General features: G+C 51.0%; 3 protein-coding genes across 8 annotated transcripts in view; all 3 read left to right on the forward strand.

Moving 5' to 3' along the window:
• The window catches only part of OTUD5 (OTU deubiquitinase 5), a 28,303-nt gene extending 17,567 nt beyond the window's left edge, over window positions 1-10,736 (forward strand). For 2 of the 3 annotated variants that reach the window (XM_059384731.1, XM_059384729.1), the window contains exons 3-9: window positions 2,383-2,447; window positions 2,534-2,690; window positions 2,789-2,937; window positions 7,283-7,486; window positions 8,948-9,149; window positions 9,241-9,354; window positions 9,662-10,736. In XM_059384731.1, the coding sequence (XP_059240714.1) occupies window positions 2,383-2,447; window positions 2,534-2,690; window positions 2,789-2,937; window positions 7,283-7,486; window positions 8,948-9,149; window positions 9,241-9,354; window positions 9,662-9,786 (1,016 nt within the window). In that variant the 3' untranslated portion in view covers window positions 9,787-10,736. The remainder of the gene's footprint in view (window positions 1-2,382; window positions 2,448-2,533; window positions 2,691-2,788; window positions 2,938-7,282; window positions 7,487-8,947; window positions 9,150-9,240; window positions 9,355-9,661) is intronic. The other variant, XM_059384730.1, reaches the window with a different exon arrangement.
• A 2,874-nt stretch (window positions 10,737-13,610) lies between these two features.
• Window positions 13,611-19,313, forward strand: PIM2 (Pim-2 proto-oncogene, serine/threonine kinase). Its single transcript, XM_059385442.1, has 6 exons — window positions 13,611-13,899; window positions 14,032-14,141; window positions 14,880-14,930; window positions 17,065-17,437; window positions 17,907-18,083; window positions 18,179-19,313. The coding sequence occupies exons 1-6, from the start codon at window positions 13,839-13,841 to the stop codon at window positions 18,340-18,342; spliced, it is 936 nt and encodes a 311-aa protein (XP_059241425.1). The 5' UTR covers window positions 13,611-13,838; the 3' UTR covers window positions 18,343-19,313.
• A 1,064-nt stretch (window positions 19,314-20,377) lies between these two features.
• SLC35A2 (solute carrier family 35 member A2) overlaps window positions 20,378-20,837 on the forward strand; it is a 9,364-nt gene continuing 8,904 nt past the window's right edge. The window contains exon 1 of one of the 4 annotated variants that reach the window (XM_059385680.1): window positions 20,378-20,696. In XM_059385680.1, coding sequence (XP_059241663.1) covers window positions 20,606-20,696 — 91 coding nt within the window. In that variant the 5' untranslated portion in view covers window positions 20,378-20,605. The remainder of the gene's footprint in view (window positions 20,697-20,837) is intronic. The other 3 variants (XM_059385678.1, XM_059385679.1, XM_059385677.1) reach the window with 3 other exon arrangements.

Raw genomic sequence — 20,837 nt, forward strand, 5'->3', positions numbered from 1 at the left:
GCCCCCTGTGAAAGACAGAGTAGTTAGTTACTCTCCCCACTTCACGGATGAAGTCACTGTGGCCCAGAGAGCTTGAAGGACTTGTCCAGTGCCACACAGCTAGGAGGCAGCAGAGGCTTTCTGCTAGGCAAGAGCCAATGGCAGGGGAATGAGGGGGCCTTTACGAGCTTCCCTCAGCTCCCTTCCCTGTTCCAGTCTCTGCTTTCCTCCATTTCTTGGATCTGGCATCCTGCTCAGGTAGATCCATCTCCCAGGAAATGCCTGTTGGTCCTTCTGGAGGAACATCTCAGCCTTCTCCTCCAGTTCGGCAGGCCAGCCCCTATTTAACCCCTTTGCCGCCATCTCAGTTCCTGTTTACTGCAGCTGCTGGCCACACTGCATCCTCAGCACCCCAAGCTTATTCTACATAAATAGCTCTCTGCAGCCACAGTGGGCTCTGCGGTCCTGGCTTCTAAGAAAGGTGGCAGCAGGGGGCCCCCAGCCTCTGCGCAGGGCACGTGACTTGCTGGAAGTGCTGCTGTGGAGGGGGAGGGGATTGTGGCCGCAGAACCCACATCCTTGTTTACATCGGTGAAGGGGCTACCCCTTCCCGCCTTCACAGCTCCCCTCCCCCTCAGGTCTCTGCACCTCCAAGAGGAGGTGAGACAGGCATGGGGCCCATTTTCTATCTCAGAACTGCCCTTTTCTCCTTATCTCACAGAATCCTCCAGGGAGGGAAAGGGAGGGTAGTGAAGGCATTCTTCTGGCGATTCTTCAGAGGTAGACTGGCTGTCATGGAAGACCTTTGCATTGTTCGTGCTGGACCTGTCCCTGCCCTGGTGCCCCAGGGAGAGCCCATCAGAGCAACAGTCATTTGGGGAGACAAAGGGAAATTCCCTCTTCATCTTAGAATGGACATCAGGCGTGCCTTGTCTTCAGGCCCACTTTAATTTCCCAGGGGAAGACTCTGGCTCCCTTAGCCTGTCCATCCACTCAGCAAGCTGGTCCCGATTTCCTGTACTGTATCAGGCCCTGAGCTGGGGGGACTTGGGTGTGACTTGGTCTTGGCCTTCAGTGGGAGTCAGAGTGGTCAGGCAGGGGAAGTTTGCACACACCTTTGATAAATCTGGTGATAGAAGTGCTCTGGAGAGTAGGGAGGGCTGGGGAACTGTATAAAGAATACTTGGGTGTTTGACAAGTAGGCAGCCAAGGAGGATGGAAAGAATGCCCTAAAGAAAAGAGGAAATGGCATGTGTGAAGATCCTCAAGTAAGGGAGGGGGGAACCTGTTTTTTTTTTTAAATATTTATTTATTTATTTGAGAAAGAGAGAGAGCGTGCGTGCGCATGAGTGGAGAAAGGTCACTGGGCCCCACCAAGCAGGGAGCCCGGTGTGGGACTTGATACCAGGACTGCAGGATCATGACCTGAGCTAAAGGCAGTTGCTTAACCAGCTGAGCCACCCAGGCGTCCCAGGAGCCTAGTTCTTATTTTGACTGAAGCCCTGTGACACCTAGACCACCTGGGCCACAGGCAGGCTGCCTTTCCCCATTTAAGCTTAAGTTACGTTCATATTTGTATCTCTTCCTAGATTAGGTGCTTCTTGCAGACAGGGCTGGATTTTACTGGCCTCTGTCCCCTTCACAGTACCCCACATTTGAGGCCCCACTTTTGGTAGGGGACTCTGATTTACTGAGTCTGTCCCAAGCCTAGTGCTGGTCACCTTAGACCCATGATTTCATTGATCCTACAAGAGGCCTGCCAGGGAGTTAGTTACCTGCTTGTTCCTGTTTTGCACGTGAAGCCTGTGAGGCTCAGGACACTTGCGTTGTTTACCTCTGGTCGTTTAGCTCACTGGTACCTGGCAGAACTGGGCTTGGAGCCCAGTATTTATGTTTTTTTCTTTTCTTTATTTATTTATTTTTAACCTACAAAGGCCATGCTGGCTCCCGAGAGTCAGGAAAATTGTATTCTAGAGTTGAATCTGTCAGACTGACTTGCTGGGTGACTTGGTGAAGCCACAGACTGTCTCTCAGCCTTAGCTTCCTCACATGAAGAGTGAAGGGGGAGTGTGGAATTGCTGGTGCCGAGGCCACTTAGGGGACTTAAAATGTTTGTTGACTTGTCTGAGTGTTCAGGCAAGCCCTAGACAAACTTGTCTGCCTGAGAGGCCTGTCGTTGCATTCCTCTCACCCGTACTCTCCTGTTCTTAGAGACTGTCCCTGCCTGCCTCTTTTTTCCATGATCCCATTCCAGCCCACAAAGCCAAGCACACTCCAGGCCACAGCATAGGAAAAGGAGTTTTCTGGCCCCCAGCCCTCCACCCCCAAGGATATTCCAGGACTTCGAACTCTTGTCTGGTGACAGCTCTTGACCCCCACCTCTCCTTTCTTCTGTCCCCACAGCTGACCAGGTGTATGGAGACCAAGACATGCATGAGGTTGTGCGAAAGCATTGCATGGACTATCTGGTGAGACCTCGCGGAGGCCTCGGGGTGGGGGCAGAGTTGGGGCATCCCCTCCCCGCACAGACCTGACCCTCCGATCTATTCTGCAGATGAAGAATGCTGACTACTTCTCCAACTATGTCACAGAGGACTTCACCACCTACATCAACAGGAAGCGGAAAAACAACTGCCATGGCAACCACATTGAGATGCAGGCCATGGCAGAGATGTACAACCGGCCCGTGGAGGTGTACCAGTACAGCACAGGTACATATGTGGTGGGTAGGTGAGCGGCTGACTGCTCCTGCTCCGAGCCTACCCAGCCCAGCCCACTGTGGATGTTCCTTCCTTCTCTTTCCCTGCAGAACCCATCAACACATTCCATGGGATCCATCAAAACGAGGATGAACCCATCCGCGTCAGCTACCATCGGAATATCCACTACAATTCAGTGGTGAATCCCAACAAGGCCACCATTGGTGTGGGGCTAGGCCTGCCATCATTCAAACCCGGGGTAAGTGGGTCCCCATGCCCAGGATGGCTGCTAGATAGGCCAGAAACCTCTTTTGAGGTCTCAGTTCTGCCCTAGCCTACAAAAATGACATGCCCCCTGAGTTGCCCCTGAGCTCTCACCTCTGTAAAACTAGGAAGTTACACAGAGTGATCTCTCAGGGCTCGTTTGGTACTCTCCATTTGTGTGTCTGAGCTGGCTTACCCACCTTTCATGCCTGTTGAGGGTTGGCATTTTGGGATATGGAGGCACATCTGGGCACTGTGAACCTGGGCTTGGTCTGGGTATCTCGGCACTTGCATGGAGCATCTGAAATGCAGCAGTTCTAGACAGCAGTGGTCATAGAGACTTGAAGTGCAGGCCTGGCCCAACTCCTTACTGGCTGTTGGACCTCGGGCAGATTATACAAGTAACGTGGGCTGGCCACTCAGCTGATACAGAACGTGCCTGACACTGGGCCTGATGCCTAGTAGGTGCTCACAAGGTGGCAGTACCTTTTCCAGCACATGCCGACAGATTCTCATTCTCTGTCATAAACAGTCATCTTCTGGGGATTTTGCTGTCTTCTGTTCAGGTTTCACTTCCTACAAACAAAGTGCCCCTGCCTCATTTTAGGAAATGCACACCCTAACACCAACACACCCTCCAACATAGTTTTTTTTTTTTTAATTTTGTTTGGTTATTTTTTTAAGATTTTGTTTATTTATTTGACAGAGAGATCACAAGTAGGCAGTTGTGCCTGCCTAAGTAGTTGGGCCAGGCCTGCACTTCAAGTCTCTATGACCACTGCTGTCTAGACCTGCAGGTGGGTGGGTGGGGGAAGCAGGCTCCCCACTGAGCAGAGAGTCCGATGCGGAGCTCCATCCCAGGACCCTGAGATCATGACTTGAGCCGAAGGCAGAGGCTTAACCCACTGAGCCACCCAGGTGCCCCTTAATTTTGTTTTTTAAGTAAACTTTTTAAAATTTATAACAGAACAGTTTTAGATTTACAGAATTATTGAGTTTAGATTATTTCCGTATTCCCCACTGTTATGAACATCAGCATAGAACATTTGTCACAATTAATAAACCAGTATTGATATATTAACTGAAGGCCATGACCTTAGTCATTCCTTAATGATCTTATCTGTTCCAGAATCCCATCCAGGACACCTTACTACATTTAGTTTTCATGTCTCATGACTCCTCTTCATTCTGACAGTTTCTCTGAATTTCCTTGTTTTTATCTTTGATCTGTTTACAGATTCTAGTTTTGCCTTTTCTAGAATGTCATGGAATTGGAATCATAACAGTGTGTGGGCTTTTTTCAGAGTGGCTTCTTTCACATAACAAAACATATTTAGATTTTACATTCACCCATGACTTTTTGTGGTCTGATCACTCGATTCTTTTTTTTTTTAAGGTTTTAAGATTTTTTTAAGTTCTGATTTTTATTTTTTAAAGATTTTATTTGTTTGAGAAATAGAGTGAGAGATACCATGAGAGGGGAGAGGGTCAGAGGGAGAAAGAAGCAGACTCCCTGCTGAGCAGGGAGTCTGATGTGGGACTCGATCCTGGGACTCCAGGATCATGACCCAAGCCAAAGGCAGTTGCTTAACTAACTGAGCCACCCAGGCACCCAAGATTTTTTTTAAGATTTATGTATTTAAGAGAGCGTACTATTGGAGGGGCGGAGGGAGAGGGAGTGGGAACAAGAATCTCAAGCGGACTCTGTGCTGAGCATACAGCCCAACCTGGGGTTCGATCTCTCAACTCTGAGATCATGATCTAAGCCAAAATCAAGAGTCGGAAGCTTAACCGACTGTGCCACCCATGTACCCCACTTACTTCTTTCTCTTTTTTTAAGATCATATTTATTCATTTGACAGAGAGCAAGCGCAAGCGTGGGGAGGGGCAGAGGGAGAGGGCAAAGCAGGCCCCCCACTGAGCAGGGAGCCCAGTGTGGGGCTTGATCCCAGGACCTTGGGATCATGGCCTGAGCTGAAAGCAGATTGCTTAAATGACTGAGCCACCCAGGCACCCCAGCGCTACTCATTTTTCTTTCTTTTTAATTAAAAAACCTGTGAATGCCTTAAGGATTTTTTTTTGTTTGTAGACTTAATTATTTAGAACGGTTTTAAATTTACAAAAAAAAATTTGAGAAGGTAGAGTTCCCATGTGTCCTCCTCCCCCTTGCACAGTTTCATTTTTATTAACATTGGATGACTGTGATACACTTGTTACAATATATGAACCAATAATGATACATTATTATTAACTGAAGTCATCCTGTCCCTTTAGGCTCTCTTGTCTGTGATGGTTTCTCACACTTTGCTGTTTTTGATGACCTTGACAATATTGAGGAGTACTGGTCAGGTATATTGTAGGATGTTTCTCTTTTGAAATTTGTCCGAAGTTTTTCTCATGATTAGACTGAGGTTATGGGTTTTAGGGAGGAAGATCACAGTGGTAAAGTACCAGTCTCTTCACATCATATCAGGGGTATATACTGAGACTATGATTTATGACTGTTAATGTTGACCTTAACCCCTGGCAGAAGTAGTGTTTGCCAGATTTTCTCCATTATAAAATTACCCTCTCCCCCCATTCCTTTTTCCCTAACTGTTCTGTTTGGAAGAAGTAATTATATGCACAGCCCACACTGTAGAAGCAGTGGCTATGCTCCATCTTCTTGAGGGTAGAGTATCTACGTAAATGATGTAGAATTCATCTGCAAGGGAGATTTGTCTCTTGTCCCCCATTTATTTATATCACTATGGACTCAAGGGTATTTCTTTTATATTTTGAGTTATAATCCAGTACTATATTTATTTTGATGCTCACATTGTTCCAGTTTTGGCTGTCAGAAGTGCTCTCAGTTGGTTCCTGCATCGCGTTGACATATCCCCATCATTGTAGTGGTGGGTTGGTTTTTTCTTGTTTGGTTTGGTTTTGTTTTGGTTTGTTTATTGTGTTTCATTTTGCAACACTTTCTTACTTTCTGACACTATGAGGTGCTCCCAGTTCATCTTGTATATTTCTTGCCCCAGCCCTAGAACCAGCCATTTTTCCAAAGACCTCGGGTTCCTTTTATTGGAATATGTTATTAGAAACCAAGATCTGGGTGCTGACTGAGCTCCTTACTACTGGGGTGTCCTTGCTTCTAGGCCCTTTCAGCTGACAGAGCAAGGAGATAGATCTGTGTATACTAACCCGTGTATACATTTATCTAGAAATATTTCTTATGTAACCATCCATATCTCTGAAGCTACAGTTCTTAGCTGATATCTCCAACTGATAAGGCACCTCATCAGTTTTAATTTGCAATTTTCTGATGGCAAATGGTGTTGAGCATCTTCTCATGTGCTTATTTGCCATCTGTATATCTTCTCTGAGGAAATTGTGTGTTTATAGACTTTTTGCCCATTTCTAAATTGGCTTGTTCTAACATAGAGTTTTACATGCTTTCTGGACTATTACACATAGGTAAGAAATTACATTTTCCATCATAATGCACACATTGGGTGTAGTGTATGTATTTACACTAAAATAATATTAGCATTTCACTGAGCAATACTTAATGCCTAGAATATGCTCTGGTATTTTTTTAATTTTTTAAAAGATATTTATTTATTTATTTATTTATCTATCTATCTATCTATCTATCATAGAGAGATCACAAGTAGGCAGAGAGATAGGCAGAGAGAGGGGAGGGAGAGAAGCAGGCTCCCCGCTGAGCAGAGAGCCCGATGTGGGGCTCGATCCCAGGACCCTGGGATCATGACCTGAGCCAAAGGCAGAGGCTTTAACCCACTGAGCCACCCAGGTGCCCCTACTTCATTTTTTTAAATGCTGTTGTGTCTCCCCATCTGACAAAAAGCACTCTACTACAATGTCCCACAATCATAACACCCTTTCCCATGATGATACCATCCCCTTGTCCCCTTAAATGTCCAAATACTCCCTTCACCCTGTGTACACTCAGCTAACTTCTCAGGTGATCTTTTCTCCTTGTCCCATCTGGGCATAGGTGAGGCAGGTCTCAACATTATGAAATGAGTCATCGCTGGGTGAGGCATCTTTAAATTCCAGCACCTGGCTGCCCCAGACATAGTACTTCACTCAAGGTGTCTTGGGGTTGGGAGCAGGGCTTCTGAGTATAGGAGTTTGGAATGACAAGTCCCACTACCGAAGTCAGCCTTCCCCCAATTCTTGATGAAAAGGCGGCCTGCTTGGGGGTCCTTGTCAGAGAACCTGCCTTCTGTCTCCTCTCTTCTGGGCCTATAGGCCTACAATCCTGAGCCGGTCTGGCTCCTGGCCAGAGTTCAGAGTGTCACCCCACATCCCTGTTCCTCCCTGCCTTGCAGTTTGCAGAGCAGTCCCTGATGAAGAATGCCATAAAAACATCAGAGGAGTCATGGATTGAACAGCAAATGCTGGAAGACAAGAAGCGGGCCACAGACTGGGAGGCCACAAATGAGGCCATTGAGGAGCAGGTGGCTCGAGAATCTTACCTGCAGTGGCTGCGGGATCAGGAGAAACAGGCCCGCCAGGTCCGCGGCCCCAGCCAGGTGAGTCCTGGGCTCAAGTGAGGCCTGGCCAGGAACCCCTTACTTCACATGTTCTGCTACTGTACAGACAGAAGAAATTAAGCAGTTTTGACATCTGGAAGAGAAGGAAGCTCTCAGCTCATTCTGTACCACATCTTGGCCTTAGTCTTGGCATTGTGCCTTAGAACTCTCAACACCTTTGCAGAACAAGCTCTTAAGGAGTGAGGGAGGCCAGCCACTCGCGGTGATGTGTGGGATTGATGGATAGTTCCAGAGAGATAAGCTTTTGTTGAATGTCCTTATATGTCAGGCTCTGTGCTGAGGATGTAAAATTAGGTCTGGCCTATTCCACTCTCAGTGACCCCGGTCTACTGAGGCAGACAGATATATCAGTGAGGCCCATGACTCTGGCTGGGAGACCACTGGACATGGGGTTTCTGGTCAGTCTTCGCACAGGAAGATTGGATTTTTAGGGCAGGGATGGGGCAGAGCAGCCAGGCATTTGAAGAATCACAAGGAGTATAGAGTGGTTGTAGATGTTGGCAAGAGTTGAGTAATTTCTACAACAACTATTAATTGCGGGTCTGTGCCAGGCACTGTTCTCAGTGTGTGAGGGTACATTGATGAGCTGGGCAAGCCCAGATCCCTGTCCTTGCGGTGCTTACATTTTTGCAGAGTCAAACAAAAGAAACCGTGAACATAACGAATAGATGAGTTGAGAGCTAGGATAGTTGAAACACGTAGAGCAGAGTGAAGGGAATGAGTAGGGCTGAGAGGGAGCTGAGAGTTCATAGGATAAGAGAGTATGATCAGGGTAGGCCTCAGAGCAGTTGAGATGTGAGCAAAAGCTTGCAGGAGGTGAGGTAGTTAGCTAAGTGGATGGGCCAGGCGGAAGGCCAGCCAGAGCAAAGCCCTGAGGGAGAGTGCATCCCTGGTGTGATCTGGGAGTGGCCCGGAGACCAGTGTGGCTGAGCAGAATGCAGTATTCAGAGGGGGGTGGTGCCGGATCCAGAAGGGGCTTGTGGGCTGCGCTAAGAACTTTGGCTTTTACTGTGGCTGAGGCAGAAGCCTTTGGGAGGGTGGTGAGCAGAGGAGGGATAGGATCCCTGTGATTGCTGAGTGCAGCATGGAGTCTAGGGAGTTAGGGGGAAAAGCAGGGGACCGGTGAGGTGGAAGCTACTAGAGAAGTCACAGTGGTGTCAGCTGGCAGTGCTGGCTTGGGAGGAATGAGGAAAGGGCATAGAGTCTGAATGTGTTTTGAAGGTAGAGGTACAGGTTTCCTGCCAGATTGGCTGTAATGATGTGAGGGGGGCATTAAGGAGCTGGCCTTCATCCTGCAGTCTGCTGTGTGACTAGGAATGATGGTGGCCTATGTAGAAACTGTATCACAGCCAGGATGTCAGGAGCGAGCCAGCCCTTTGGGATGAGGCAGAGGAGGCTCACGCCTGGCGTCGGTCCTTACCTCCTCCTCCTGCACTGCAGCCCCGGAAAGCCAGCGCCACATGCAGTTCTGCCACAGCAGCAGCCTCCAGTGGCCTGGAGGAGTGGACCAGCCGGTCCCCGCGGCAGCGGAGTTCAGCCTCTTCGCCCGAGCACCCTGAGCTGCACGCCGAGCTGGGCATCAAGCCCCCTTCCCCAGGCACTGTCTTAGCTCTTGCCAAACCTCCTTCACCCTGTGCACCAGGTCAGTGACTTGGTGACAGGGAAGCATGCTGGGGTTAGGAGGTGCTGCCTAGGTTGTGGGCACCCTGCCTCTGACTGTCCCTCTGCCCCAGGTACAAGCAGCCAGTTCTCAGCAGGGGCCGACCGGGCTACTTCCCCCCTCGTGTCCCTCTACCCTGCTCTGGAGTGCCGGGCCCTCATTCAGCAGATGTCCCCCTCTGCCTTTGGTAAGCCTCCTCTATCTAGGGGCCAGGGGCCAGCTGGGAGTTGGGGAGAGATGGAAGAAGCAGCAAGTCCTGAGAGGGGGGCTTCTAGAGCCTCTGGCCCTCTCCACAGGAAAAGGGAGTTTTTCAAGCCCAAGCGATGTGTCCAGAGGAGATTTGCATGGGATTTCATAGGCCCAGAGGAGCCCTCTCTGTAGAGAAAGAGGGGCCTGGACGGGATCTCTCCGGAGCCGGAGCCGGGATCAGCAAAGGCTGAGGAGAAGGTGCGCTGTGAGTGCCCCATCATCCTTTTCCTCTTCATCTTGCCCAGCAGGTCTGAACGACTGGGATGATGATGAGATCCTAGCATCGGTGCTGGCAGTATCCCAACAGGAATACCTAGACAGTATGAAGAAAAACAAAGTGCACAGAGATCCACCCCCAGACAAGAGTTGATGGAGACCCAGAGACTGGAGACCATCTCCCAACCCCCACCACTCCTGCCCTCCGGTGCCGCCCCACCTTCTTTGGCTTTCTTCCCTCTTGCCTTCTTCCCTTTTCCCCCTCCTTCTGCTCCTCCCCACTTCCCTCTGGCTGGCCCACCCCTGCGCCCCCTCTCATCGCTGCCACCACCACCATCACCCGTCTCTTCGCCAGCTGACGTGCCCTGTTGCCCCCTGCACAGCACCATCCCTGCATTCCACAGGGGACTTGGGCAAGGGTGCCGAAGGTAGGCGAGAGGCACACAGACAAACCAACTGGCAGCCAGGCAGCCCCTGAGGAGAGACATTCAGACAGAGGAAAGTATCCTTGCCCCCCATTCCTTCCAAGATCAGAAATACTTGTCACCCCACCTCCACAATGATACCGGGGAGGTGGGAGGAAGAAGTGGGAATTCCCCTTCCCAGTACCCCAAGAATGTCTGAGCCTTCAATGTTGAATTTTTTCTTTATTAAAATGTACTTTTATCTTATAAACTCAACCAATCCAAAATGACGTAGACAATAGCATTGGCTCTGTGAAGGCGGCATCTCTCTGGTTTGGGAGCAGGCAGGCCACGGGGCACAGAGGGGGCGCAAAGATGTGGTTGCCATCTCTAGCCTTCAGCTCTGTGGAGGTGGGCAGGGTCTAGAGTACAAGCTGGGGCAGGGGCAGGTGTCCCGTGGGCTTTGGACAATGAGACTCTGGCCTCGCAGCATTCCTACTGCTTCCACACTACTGCCACCGCCACCGGTCTCTGGAATCTTGGGGTGGGGGTACCTTTGAGGATCGAGGCTGCTGCCACCCAGGATTTGAGTGTGGGGAGTGGGAACAGCCTCAGCAGATGGGGCACCCGTGCTCTGCAGGTGTTGACAAGATCCACCATCTGTAACGTCCTTGGCACAATAAAACCAAATGTCAGTTTCCCCTGAGCGCCTCTGTTCTGTGTGGGGCTTGGGGTGGGTGGGCCTTGGCTTGACCTCTGAGGGCTGCATGCTCTCCAGTAGGGTATGTCTGTGGGCCCGGTTTGTTCATATTTGATTCATTCTTACTAAACCAACTTCTGGACCTGTTCCCACCAAGAAAGCTCCATCTTACTTGCACACGTACCCTGCCCACCCTGTGTTCTGGGGTGTGGTGGGAGCAGAAAACTAGGAGCTTGAGGGCTGGAACTGAACTTGCAGCTTTTCTGCCTGCCCTCCTTCCCTATGTATGTTTGCTCTTTCCTTGTGCTCCTTGATGCGGAAATGCTTTGGAAAGGCACACAATGCTTCGTATCAACATAAGTTCAGTGAAATCAACTGGAGGGACCTCCCTGGTGTAACTAAGGGAGGGTTAAACGCTTTCTTTTTCATGTTCCCAGTCCTCTGACACCCATGCCCCTGCCTTTCCTTGGGGTAAAGCCAAGGCAGAGAAGGATGGCTGACCCCCAGGTCTTGTCAAGAGTGTGTTTTGCTGTGCCTCACTAGCGGGGCCCCTGTGAAAGGATGCATGTCCAGCTCTGCCACCAAAGGCATGGCTGGCTGGGTGGCCATCTTGTGGGGTGCCTGTGGAATCCACATTGGTCAAGCATGCACATGTTGGAGAGTTGGTTGGGAGCCCACCCTGGTTTTTTTTATAGTTTTGTGATCTTGGTCAAATCACAAGCTACTTCAGGGCTCCCACCATGTGTATGGTAGGAGTGATTAATGTCTACTACCTCACGCTCTCTCTGGTTGTAAGCATTGAGAGAGAATGCACATGGTCAGCATATAATAATGTCTGATGACATGGTGCCTGGCATGTTCTGAGAGCCCAAAGGTTAGCAAATAGTATTTATTTACCTCATTTTGAAGTTTTTACACCATTTACCCCCCTGCCTACCTCTTGCCACCCTGTCCAATTTCACGGGCTTCTGCCTGGAATTTGCCCTTCCCCATCCTGAGCCCCCAACCTTGTCCTTCAAGATAGGTAGAGTGTCACCTTCTGAGAAGCCCTGTGTGACCTCATCCATATTCTCACCTCTATCCACAGATACATCTTTACTCCTTCCCCCAATAACTCTGTGATTCACTTCCTGGGCAAGGGCTGTGATGCCTGACTTAATTTGTGTTATCTCTAATATCTGCACCCTTACTGGGACCTGGTAGGCTTACAGTAGCCCCCTAATAAATACTGGATGAATGAGGGAGAGTACATGTGTGTGTCTGCTTTTTGGGTGGGTGCGTGTGTCTGCATGCGTGCACGCGTTTGGTGAGTTCAAGTCTTCACATGCACCTTGCAATGTCTAGTGTGTTTGATGAGGGCTTGTTTCCAGGTGTGTCAGATGGTGACTGAGGTGGGACTCTATCTCTGACAGTTTATGTCTGTTTCTGAGACAAGTGCATGTCTGCGTGGGTCTGTGACAGCGCATCTGCAGTTTCTTTCTGATGGGGTAGATGTCCGTTTGTATTCCTGTGACAGATTCTGGGTAGCTATTTCTGGACAGTTTCAGTGACAACACTGCATGTTTGCTGGTGTGTGTCTATCCACGTCTGTTTTTGTGACGCTGTCTATGTGGCTCTGTCGCATAAGTATTTATGTCTGCCTTTGGAGCAGTACTTGTGTGTCCGGAGCATCTGTGTGTCTTCCTGTGAGAATCAAGGTCTCTCATTTCTGGGACAGTACAAGTCTTCCCCTGACGGTGCATGTCTGATGGTGCCAGTATCTTTGTGACAAGTTCTGGTGGTGTGTCTGACAAGACATTTCTGTGTCATTGTCACATGGCAGCGTCGGTCCATGTGAATCTCTGGAGTGCCTGTCTTTCCTTAAGTGTTTCACCAGGTGTCATTCCAGGACATAACTGGCAGCATGCCTGCCTAATGGTGGATGTCAGGCTCTGTGACAGTAGATGTCTGCATGTGTGTCTAGAACAAGTTTACATGAATGCGTCTGACTATCGGTTTTGTGTATATCACATGGTATTTCTGCGTGTCTTGAATGCATCTCTTTCTCCGGCGTGAGGATAGACTCTTTTACCCAAATTTGTTTTTCCCAAATTTGTGACTGAGGGTATTTTACCACCTGTCTGAGTTCTTTCCGTCCCTGTCTCTACCATCATTCTGGCTCGCTAGCACCCCACCCCCACCCGAGCTCCACTCCCCTCTGCCATTCCAAATTCTAGATGTGCTGACTGGGCTTGTGGCCAGACCTAGCCAGGTCTGTCCAGGTTAAGGGCTCCAAAACACCCCACAGCCCTCCGCCTCAGGGCATGGGAATGCTGTCTTTGACCAGCGCGTCTCCCGCGGTAGTCGGGGTTTACCCATCCCTGGAAGCTGGAAAGGTTCTTCCAGGATTCTTGGCTTCAGTTTTGGGGCAGAGGCCTCTAGCCGCCTTGAGGGCTCTGGTCCTGGGTGAGGAGCACTCTTTGGAGACAAGGTCCTGGGTAGCCACAGGCCCAGATTCTTAGAAGCCCGGCGTGGCATTATCTCCGCGCTAATCTGGAAGCAGTGGCTGCAAACCAACTTCCTAGGAAAGGAGGCGGTGTAGTTATTTTTTTAAGTTTATATCTATATATACACATACACACACATATATAAAAACAACCCTGAGCAACAACCAAAACAAATGCGGTTGCTGCAAAGGGATTCCCAGAACCGGTTTCCTCTTTGCGCGCGCCCCCCCACATTTGCATGCAGGCCCGGCCCCCGCGGAAGATCCGGGCATGCATTTGCATAAGGGGGTACTTGAAACGTTGAGGGTGGTATGCAAATTAGGGCTGGCTCCTATTGGCTGGGGTACAGCAGGTGCCGCGTCCGGATTGATCAAAGCCAAGTGGGCGGGGCTGTCGCCCGGGGCGACTCTCTCGGGAGGCGCGTGCCCCGGCTCAGTAGCGTTGGGGCTGGCGCGCGCGTCGAATCTTAACGTTGCGCTGTTTTGCGGGCGCTTTTGGGCCATCAGCTTCTTTGCCTTCCACCCTGGCGCCCCCAAGTCCTGGCTCCCCAGCCTCGCTACCCCGGGCATCCACGCCCTGCGGGCTCAGCGGGCTCAATCTGCGCAGCACCACCTCCATGTTGACTAAGCCTCTGCAAGGGCTCCCCGTGGCCCCCGTGACCCCCACGCCGCCGCCAGGTGAGCGAGGCTCCCCTACCGCGACTAGGCCGGGTGGGCTGAAGTGGTTGAGGGCGGTGCAGGGGAAGGGGAAAGGGTCGCGGCAGGGCTCAGCACGCAGCCACCCTGACTTCCTCGCCTCCGCCTGCGTAGGAGGCAAGGATCGCGAAGCGTTCGAGGCCGAGTACCGACTCGGCCCCCTCCTTGGTAAGGGGGGCTTTGGTACCGTCTTCGCAGGACATCGCGTCACAGACCGACTCCAGGTATCAACCACGAGGGTCTTGGGTGGGTCAGGGGTGGTGTGCGTGCGTGCGTGCGTGCGTGCGTGCGTGTGTGGTGTGTGTGTGGCGGGTGGGAGTCCCGAGGCTGGGATGCTCATTGACCAGGGGATGAGCCGCCAATGTGTGCGTGGTAGGGTCATGAGGACCAGGATCCGGGTTGGTGGGGGTGCCCGAGCGCGCGCACGTGCGCGCGCTTGTTTGTGTGTGTGGCGATCCAGGTGGGTATGTGGGGGAGAGGGGGTTTCAGGGCAGGGATGCTGGAGGTCCAGGGAGTGAGACTGAGGACTGGGGGGTCATGAGGACTCTAGGCCCTGGGATCCAGGGGATGTGTATCTGTGTGGGAAGGTAGAGATACCCAGAGCTGAGATTTGAGGGATTTCGAGGGCAGATGTCCAGTGTGGAGTCCTTAGGACGAGGAACCCAGTACAAAATTGGAGGGTCTTGGAGCTGGATGGTAAGATTGAGGGCTTGGGGTATTAGGAAATTAAGAGCCCAGGATCTGGAGTGAGGGGTCCTGAAGCTTGAGAAGAGAGAACCCAGGGCCAAGGATCATGGGAGAGATAAACTGGGTTCTGGGGACTTGGAGAGCAGGGGAGAAGCTCCAGCTCATTTTGGGTTGTGGTGTAGCGAGGTTGGTACCCGAAAGACTAGACTGAGGGTCAAGATTGGGGGGGTCAAAGGGTCATCTGGTGGCCCCCTCACCTCAGCCCCCCTCTCCAGGTGGCCATCAAAGTGATCCCCCGGAATCGCGTGCTGGGCTGGTCCCCCTTGGTGAGTATCTCTGGAGTCACTGACCTGGCGACGCCATCTCTGAAGATGGGACTCAGCAACCCCTTGCCTTTCTAGGGCTTGTATGATTCCCTGGGCCCTGTAACGGTGAAGAGAATACTCCTACCAGCCTGTGTTTACTCCCCTCTGGTGACATCCACACCTCCATATAGTTCTGATTCACCCCAGCTCGCTTTGGGTCCTGGATTCTCCCCCCTCCAACCTTCCTTTCTCCTCCCTCCAAACACAGGCTCAGGGGCTGCCCGCAGGGCATGCTGGTGGGGAAAGAGGGGCATAGGTCACTGGTTGCCATGGTGACGGTGGCTGCTTCTCTTGGGCCGTTAGAACGCTAACGGACAACAGGGCGGGTCTGGGCAAGTTGTAAAGGTGGGAGCGCCCCCTGGTGGACTCTGGGGGAGACTGCGCCTGCGCAGGTTGTGGGACCCAGAGGGAGAAGGTGCGCCTGCGCGGTAGCAAAAGTTTCATCACCGTGAGAAAACCTGTCTGCGGCTGTGCTAGTCAGCGTACTGGCCGGGAGAGGGCCCCACCTCAGGCAGGAAAGCTGATTCTGGCTGTCCGTCTGCCCTCACCGGGCTTCTGGCATAGGGCGGCTTTTGTGGCCTAGCACTTATGCCTTTTATTGAGCACTGACTGTGTGTCTCAGGTTTTGCTTCATCATCAAAGTTTACTGTGTTCCCAGTCCCACTAAATACTTGCGTTCAACACAGCTCTAGATGTTCAGTGACAGTGACAAAACATCACATGATAGTATTATTGAGTTCTTACTTTGTTCCTTTGCAATTAATCACTTTTACCTACTTAACAAATGTATATTGAGGACCTACTATATGCCAGGCACAATTTTAGGCATTTTACAAAATATTACATTTACTGAGAGCTTATTTTTTGCAGGGTTCTTTTCTACTAATTGCTTTTACCTATTTAATAAATATGTATTAAACCCTACCCTGTTCCTTACCGGGCATTGTTATATATAGTCAGTGAACAAAACAGACAAACCATTATACAATAATAGTATTTTTGTGAGCTAACTCTGTGCCAGACTGTGCTATAAAGTGCTTTCAACTATTTAACAAACATCTATTGAGCACCCACTGTATGTAAGGCACTGTTCTAATCTCTTCTCAGATGCCAGTGAACAAAAGATAGACTATTATATAATAGTGTTCATCAGTTGCTTCTTCAGCAGAAAGCCTTTTTTATTTTTTATTTTTTTAAAAGATTTTATTAATTTATTTGACAGTCAGAGATCACAAGTAGGCAGAGAGGCAGGCAGAGAGAGAGGAGGAAGCAGGCTCCTTGCTGAGCAGAGAACCCGATGTGGGGCTCGATCCCAGGACCCTGGGATCATGACCTGAGCTGAAGGCAGAGGCTTTAACCCACTGAGCCACCCAGGTGTCCAGAAAGCCCTTTTTAAAAAATATATTTTATTTGTTCATTTCAGAGAGAGCATGCATGCATGTGCACACCAGAGTGGGGAGAGGAGCAAAGGGAGAGGGAGAGAGCATTTCAAGCCGACTCCCACTGGGCTGAGCATGGAGTCCGATGTGGGACTTGATCCCATGATCCATGAGATCACGACCTGAGCTGAGCTCAACCGACTGAGCCACCCAGGTGCCCCAAGAAGGGCTTTTTTAAAAAAATGACTTTCGGGGCGCCTGGGTGGCTCAGTGGGTTAAGCTGCTGCCTTCGGCTCAGGTCATGATCTCAGGGTCCTGGGATCGAGTCCCGCATCGGGCTCTCTGCTCAGCGGGGAGCCTGCTTCCCTCTCTCTCTCTCTCTCTCTCTCTCTGCCTGCCTCTCTGTCTACTTGTGATTTCTCTCTGTCAAATAAATAAATAAAATCTTTTTAAAAAATGACTTTCATTTACTGAAATATTTACTCAGTTCCTATAATGTGCCAGATGTGCATGGGATTTTGGCTCAAATGACCTTTCTAGTGGCTGTGTTTTAGCCCTTAACACAGGGAAACTGAGGCTCAGGGAGGGAAGTGGGCTGCTGAAGGACACACAGTCTGGAGGCTGGGGGGGTATGATTTAAGTTCAGGCAAGAAGTCAGCCTCAGAGCTACTGGCTTGACGTCTGTTGTTCTCTTTTCTCTCCCCTTCCCCCCACAGTCAGACTCAGCCACATGCCCACTGGAAGTGGCATTGCTATGGAAGGTGGGTGCAGGCGGTGGGCACCCTGGCGTGATCCGCCTGCTTGACTGGTTTGAGACACCAGAAGGCTTCATGCTTGTCCTCGAACGGCCGTTGCCTGCCCAGGATCTCTTTGACTACATCACAGAGCAGGGCCCATTAGGTGAGGGCCGAAGCCGCTGCCTGTTTGCCCAGGTAGTGGCAGCTGTTCGCCACTGCCACGCCCGTGGAGTTGTCCATCGTGACATCAAGGATGAGAACATCCTGATGGATCTCCGCCGGGGCTGTGCCAAACTCATTGATTTTGGCTCCGGTGCCCTGCTTCACGATGAACCTTATACTGATTTTGATGGTAAGTCTTCACTAAATCTTAATGGGGGGGGGGGTTAATCTTTTATCTTTATGGTCCCTTGATCTTTGACCTCTAGTGCTGGGGTACCCCATGCTCCTTGATCTATATCGCACCTTTATAACGTTCTTGAGTTTTAATATTGGGGGCTCTCAAGCCTTGTCCTCTCCTAAAGTCCATCTTCTGACAGTGCCCAGACCTGGTGAGGGATTGTGTTATTATACTGAGTGTTTCTTTTCTGTCTGGTAAAGGGATCCTACTGTTACTTTTAAAGGCTTTTATTCTGTTGAGGCCACTCTGTTGTTAACTTAATTGTTCTTTTCCTGATGATGATTCTCTGCTGTTATATTTAAAGAACTCTTTCGGTTAGGGGACCCTGCTCCCATAGTGTGTTCTCTTAATTCTAGTGAGGGGACCATACTTTCGGCGGGGGCATTATCGGGGAGTCGTCTAATCTCTGGCTTGTTTGCAGGGACAAGGGTGTATAGCCCCCCAGAGTGGATCTCTCGTCACCAGTACCACGCACTCCCAGCCACTGTCTGGTCACTGGGTATCCTCCTCTATGACATGGTGTGTGGGGACATTCCCTTCGAGAGGGACCAGGAGATTCTGGAGGCTGAGCTCCACTTCCCTGCCCATGTGTCCCCAGGTGAGGCCTTCACCAGTCCTAGCTCAGTGGATTCCATCCTTCCCAGGGCCTAGTGTCCCCAACTGACCACTAATCTGTGTGCTTCTGATCCACAGACTGCTGTGCCCTAATCCGCCGGTGCCTGGCCCCCAAGCCTTCTGCCCGACCCTCACTGGAGGAGATACTGCTGGACCCCTGGATGCAGACACCAGCTGAGGATGCACCCCTCAATGCCCCCAAGGGGGGGCCCACCCCTTTGGCCTGGTCCCTGCTGCCCTAGTCCTAGCCAAGCCCCCGCTAGTTGGAATAGCCGTCCCATGGCATGCCACAGGGATAGATGGACATCTGTTGACCTGGTTATACAGGTCATTAAAAATCCAGTGTTGTTAGGGTCAGAGATTGGGGATCAGGGGTCAGGAGACATAAACCAAGTCTGCCCTCTCCCCATCCCAATTCTGCTAAGGAGCCTTCCTCCCAGAACTTATGGTCTCTTATTCTGGAGGGCGGGGGAACTTCCTTATTTCTCATTTTGCTAAGGGTGTTTATTTGGTTGAGGTTCCTTCCATTCTGAGCCCCAGGACTCTTATTCTGATGAGTTGTAACCCCTACACTGGCACCTCCTGCTGTCACCACACACACTTAGTTCAAATGCTCTCACTTGGGCAAGGGTGCTTTCCTTCCAATGCCCCAGCAGCTCTTATTTTAGCAAAAGGACCCTTTCCCTAGCCCAGGGTCCTATATTCAGTCAAGCTGCTTGCCTACCTCAGCCCAGGGTTGCTGATTCTGGGGGAGGTAATGCCCTATTGTTATCCCAGGACTTTTTTTAATTATTTTTATTATTATTACTATTTTATTTTTTAATTTTTAATTTTTAATTTTTTTTGGTGAGGGGACCCTACTCTGTTATCCCAAGTGCTCTTATTCTGGTGAGGAGAACCCTACTTCCATGATTTGGGAAATGGGAGATGGACACCACCAGAGTCTGCTAGGATGGGGTGGATGGTTTTTTGGGGGATGGGGTGGGGGAAGTCAAGTCTAGTTGTTTGTTCTCCTGGGCCACACCCTCTATCTTTTTTGGATTCTTGCTGCCTCCTTTCTGAGCCAGGATTGTCCAGTTGCTGAAATGTAAATACTTATGTATTGGTGGGAGGGGAGCTCCAACTATGTCCTCCTCTTCCTTCTCCCCTTGCCTGGATTATTTAAAAAAGCCATGTGTGGAAACCCACTATTTAATAAATGTTACAGAATCAAGTGACTGGCCATTTGTAGATGAAGCAAAGAAGCTCACTATTTGATAAATGTTCTAGACTCAGAAGCGACTGGCTATTTGTAGATACAGTGAGGCAATTATGAAGCATGTACTGTATACTGAGTCAAGAGGGAGGTGGGCTGGATTGCTCCTCTGCTCTTGGGAGGGCTTCGCCCTGTGGTACTGTCCTAAGGCTGTTTTATGGGTTGGTCTAAGCAGGACCACAAAGAAAAACCTGATTTCCCACATTCCAGCTCTTAGGTAGTTCCAGGATGTGCAGAAGGGCTCCGCTGGATTTACTGTAGACCCTGAAGATGTTTGGGATATGTCCCCAGTCAAAGAGGGCTTGCTCGGCCAGAGAAAACTGCCTCCCCCCAATGACGGGGGAGGAAATAAAGCCCTCCCGTGGGAGAAAAGGCCTTTCAGGTCACCCGTGAGGGAGGGGCCAGGCACTGACAGAAACTTTCCCAGCCCTTCCATGTTTCCTGATAACATCCGGGGTGTAAGTACCCGTTTTGCCCCTACCTTTTTTCACCTCTCCCTTGCTCTCTTATTCATCCCTCCTCTCATTCTTCACCTCGACGTCCCCACCCTAACCTTAGCTGTACCCTCTCTTGCTCCGCTTTCAAAAGCTAACCTGAAAGCCTCACCTGGTGGCTTACCTGTCCCCTTCGCATTCCTTTTCTTCCTCAAGGGCTCACTTATCCTCCCTACTCTCAGTCTCCCCTCTCCAACACCTCTCTTGTGTGGCCTCAACTGCTCTGCTCTGTTTGCCCGCCTGACCCTCACCTGTCCCGCTCGGTCGGTCTAAATTTCCTCCCAGCCGCCTGCGTACTCTCCAGGGGGCGGGGCCTCGCCAGGAGGTGGGCTAAAGAGGAACTTCAGTCCAACCGGGAAGGTACCCAGGAGTTTTGGTGCGGAAGGGGCGGGGTCATCTGTAGAAGCTGCCAATGAAGAGCTGAGATACAAGAGGCTCAGCCGAGCCAATGAGACAAGGACACACGATGGGCGGGCGATCTAGAAAGCGAGATCAATGAAGTCGAGGGCGGGTCTAGTAACGGGAATGAGCCAATGAGGCTCCGTAGAGACAGCTAGAGGCTGAGTCGGCCTTGTATTGGGTCTGCCCATCCCGAGGCCGCGGTCTTAGGTTCACTGTCCCGGAGCGGACGAGAAAAACCACAGCTCTGGCCAGCCCCTCACTCGCACCGCCCCTACCCCGGAGGCCCGGAAGCGGAAGTGACGGATACGGAAGTGCCCTGCTGTTGCCGAGGGGACGGGCCAGGCAGATGCCAACATGGCAGCGGTTGGGTCTGGCGGTTCTACCGCGGCTGCTGGGCCAGGGGCGGTCTCCGCGGAGGCGTTGGAGTCTGGAACCGCGAGTGCGGGTGAGACAGGCCGTGGCCGAGCAGGCGGTGGCCAGGCGAGGGTCGGGATGGCTGGGGGGTCAGGAAGGTTCCTCACTCATGCGAGAGGGAGCATCCCGTATGGACCCACCTATGTATGTGTGGTGGGGGGGTGGAGGAGGA

Source organism: Mustela nigripes, chromosome X, assembly GCF_022355385.1.
Source record: "Mustela nigripes isolate SB6536 chromosome X, MUSNIG.SB6536, whole genome shotgun sequence".
In the NCBI taxonomy this organism is placed as follows: Eukaryota; Metazoa; Chordata; class Mammalia; order Carnivora; family Mustelidae; genus Mustela; species Mustela nigripes.

Excerpts from the sequence above, each read along its gene's own strand:
- PIM2 (XM_059385442.1), top strand. The coding sequence starts at position 13,839 with ATGTTGACTAAGCCTCTGCAAGGGCTCCCCGTGGCCCCCGTGACCCCC. Across the intron at positions 13,900-14,031 it reads GACCCCCACGCCGCCGCCAG|GAGGCAAGGATCGCGAAGCG; the intron begins GTGAGCGAGGCT and ends CCGCCTGCGTAG. Across the intron at positions 14,142-14,879 it reads GCGTCACAGACCGACTCCAG|GTGGCCATCAAAGTGATCCC; the intron begins GTATCAACCACG and ends CCCCCTCTCCAG.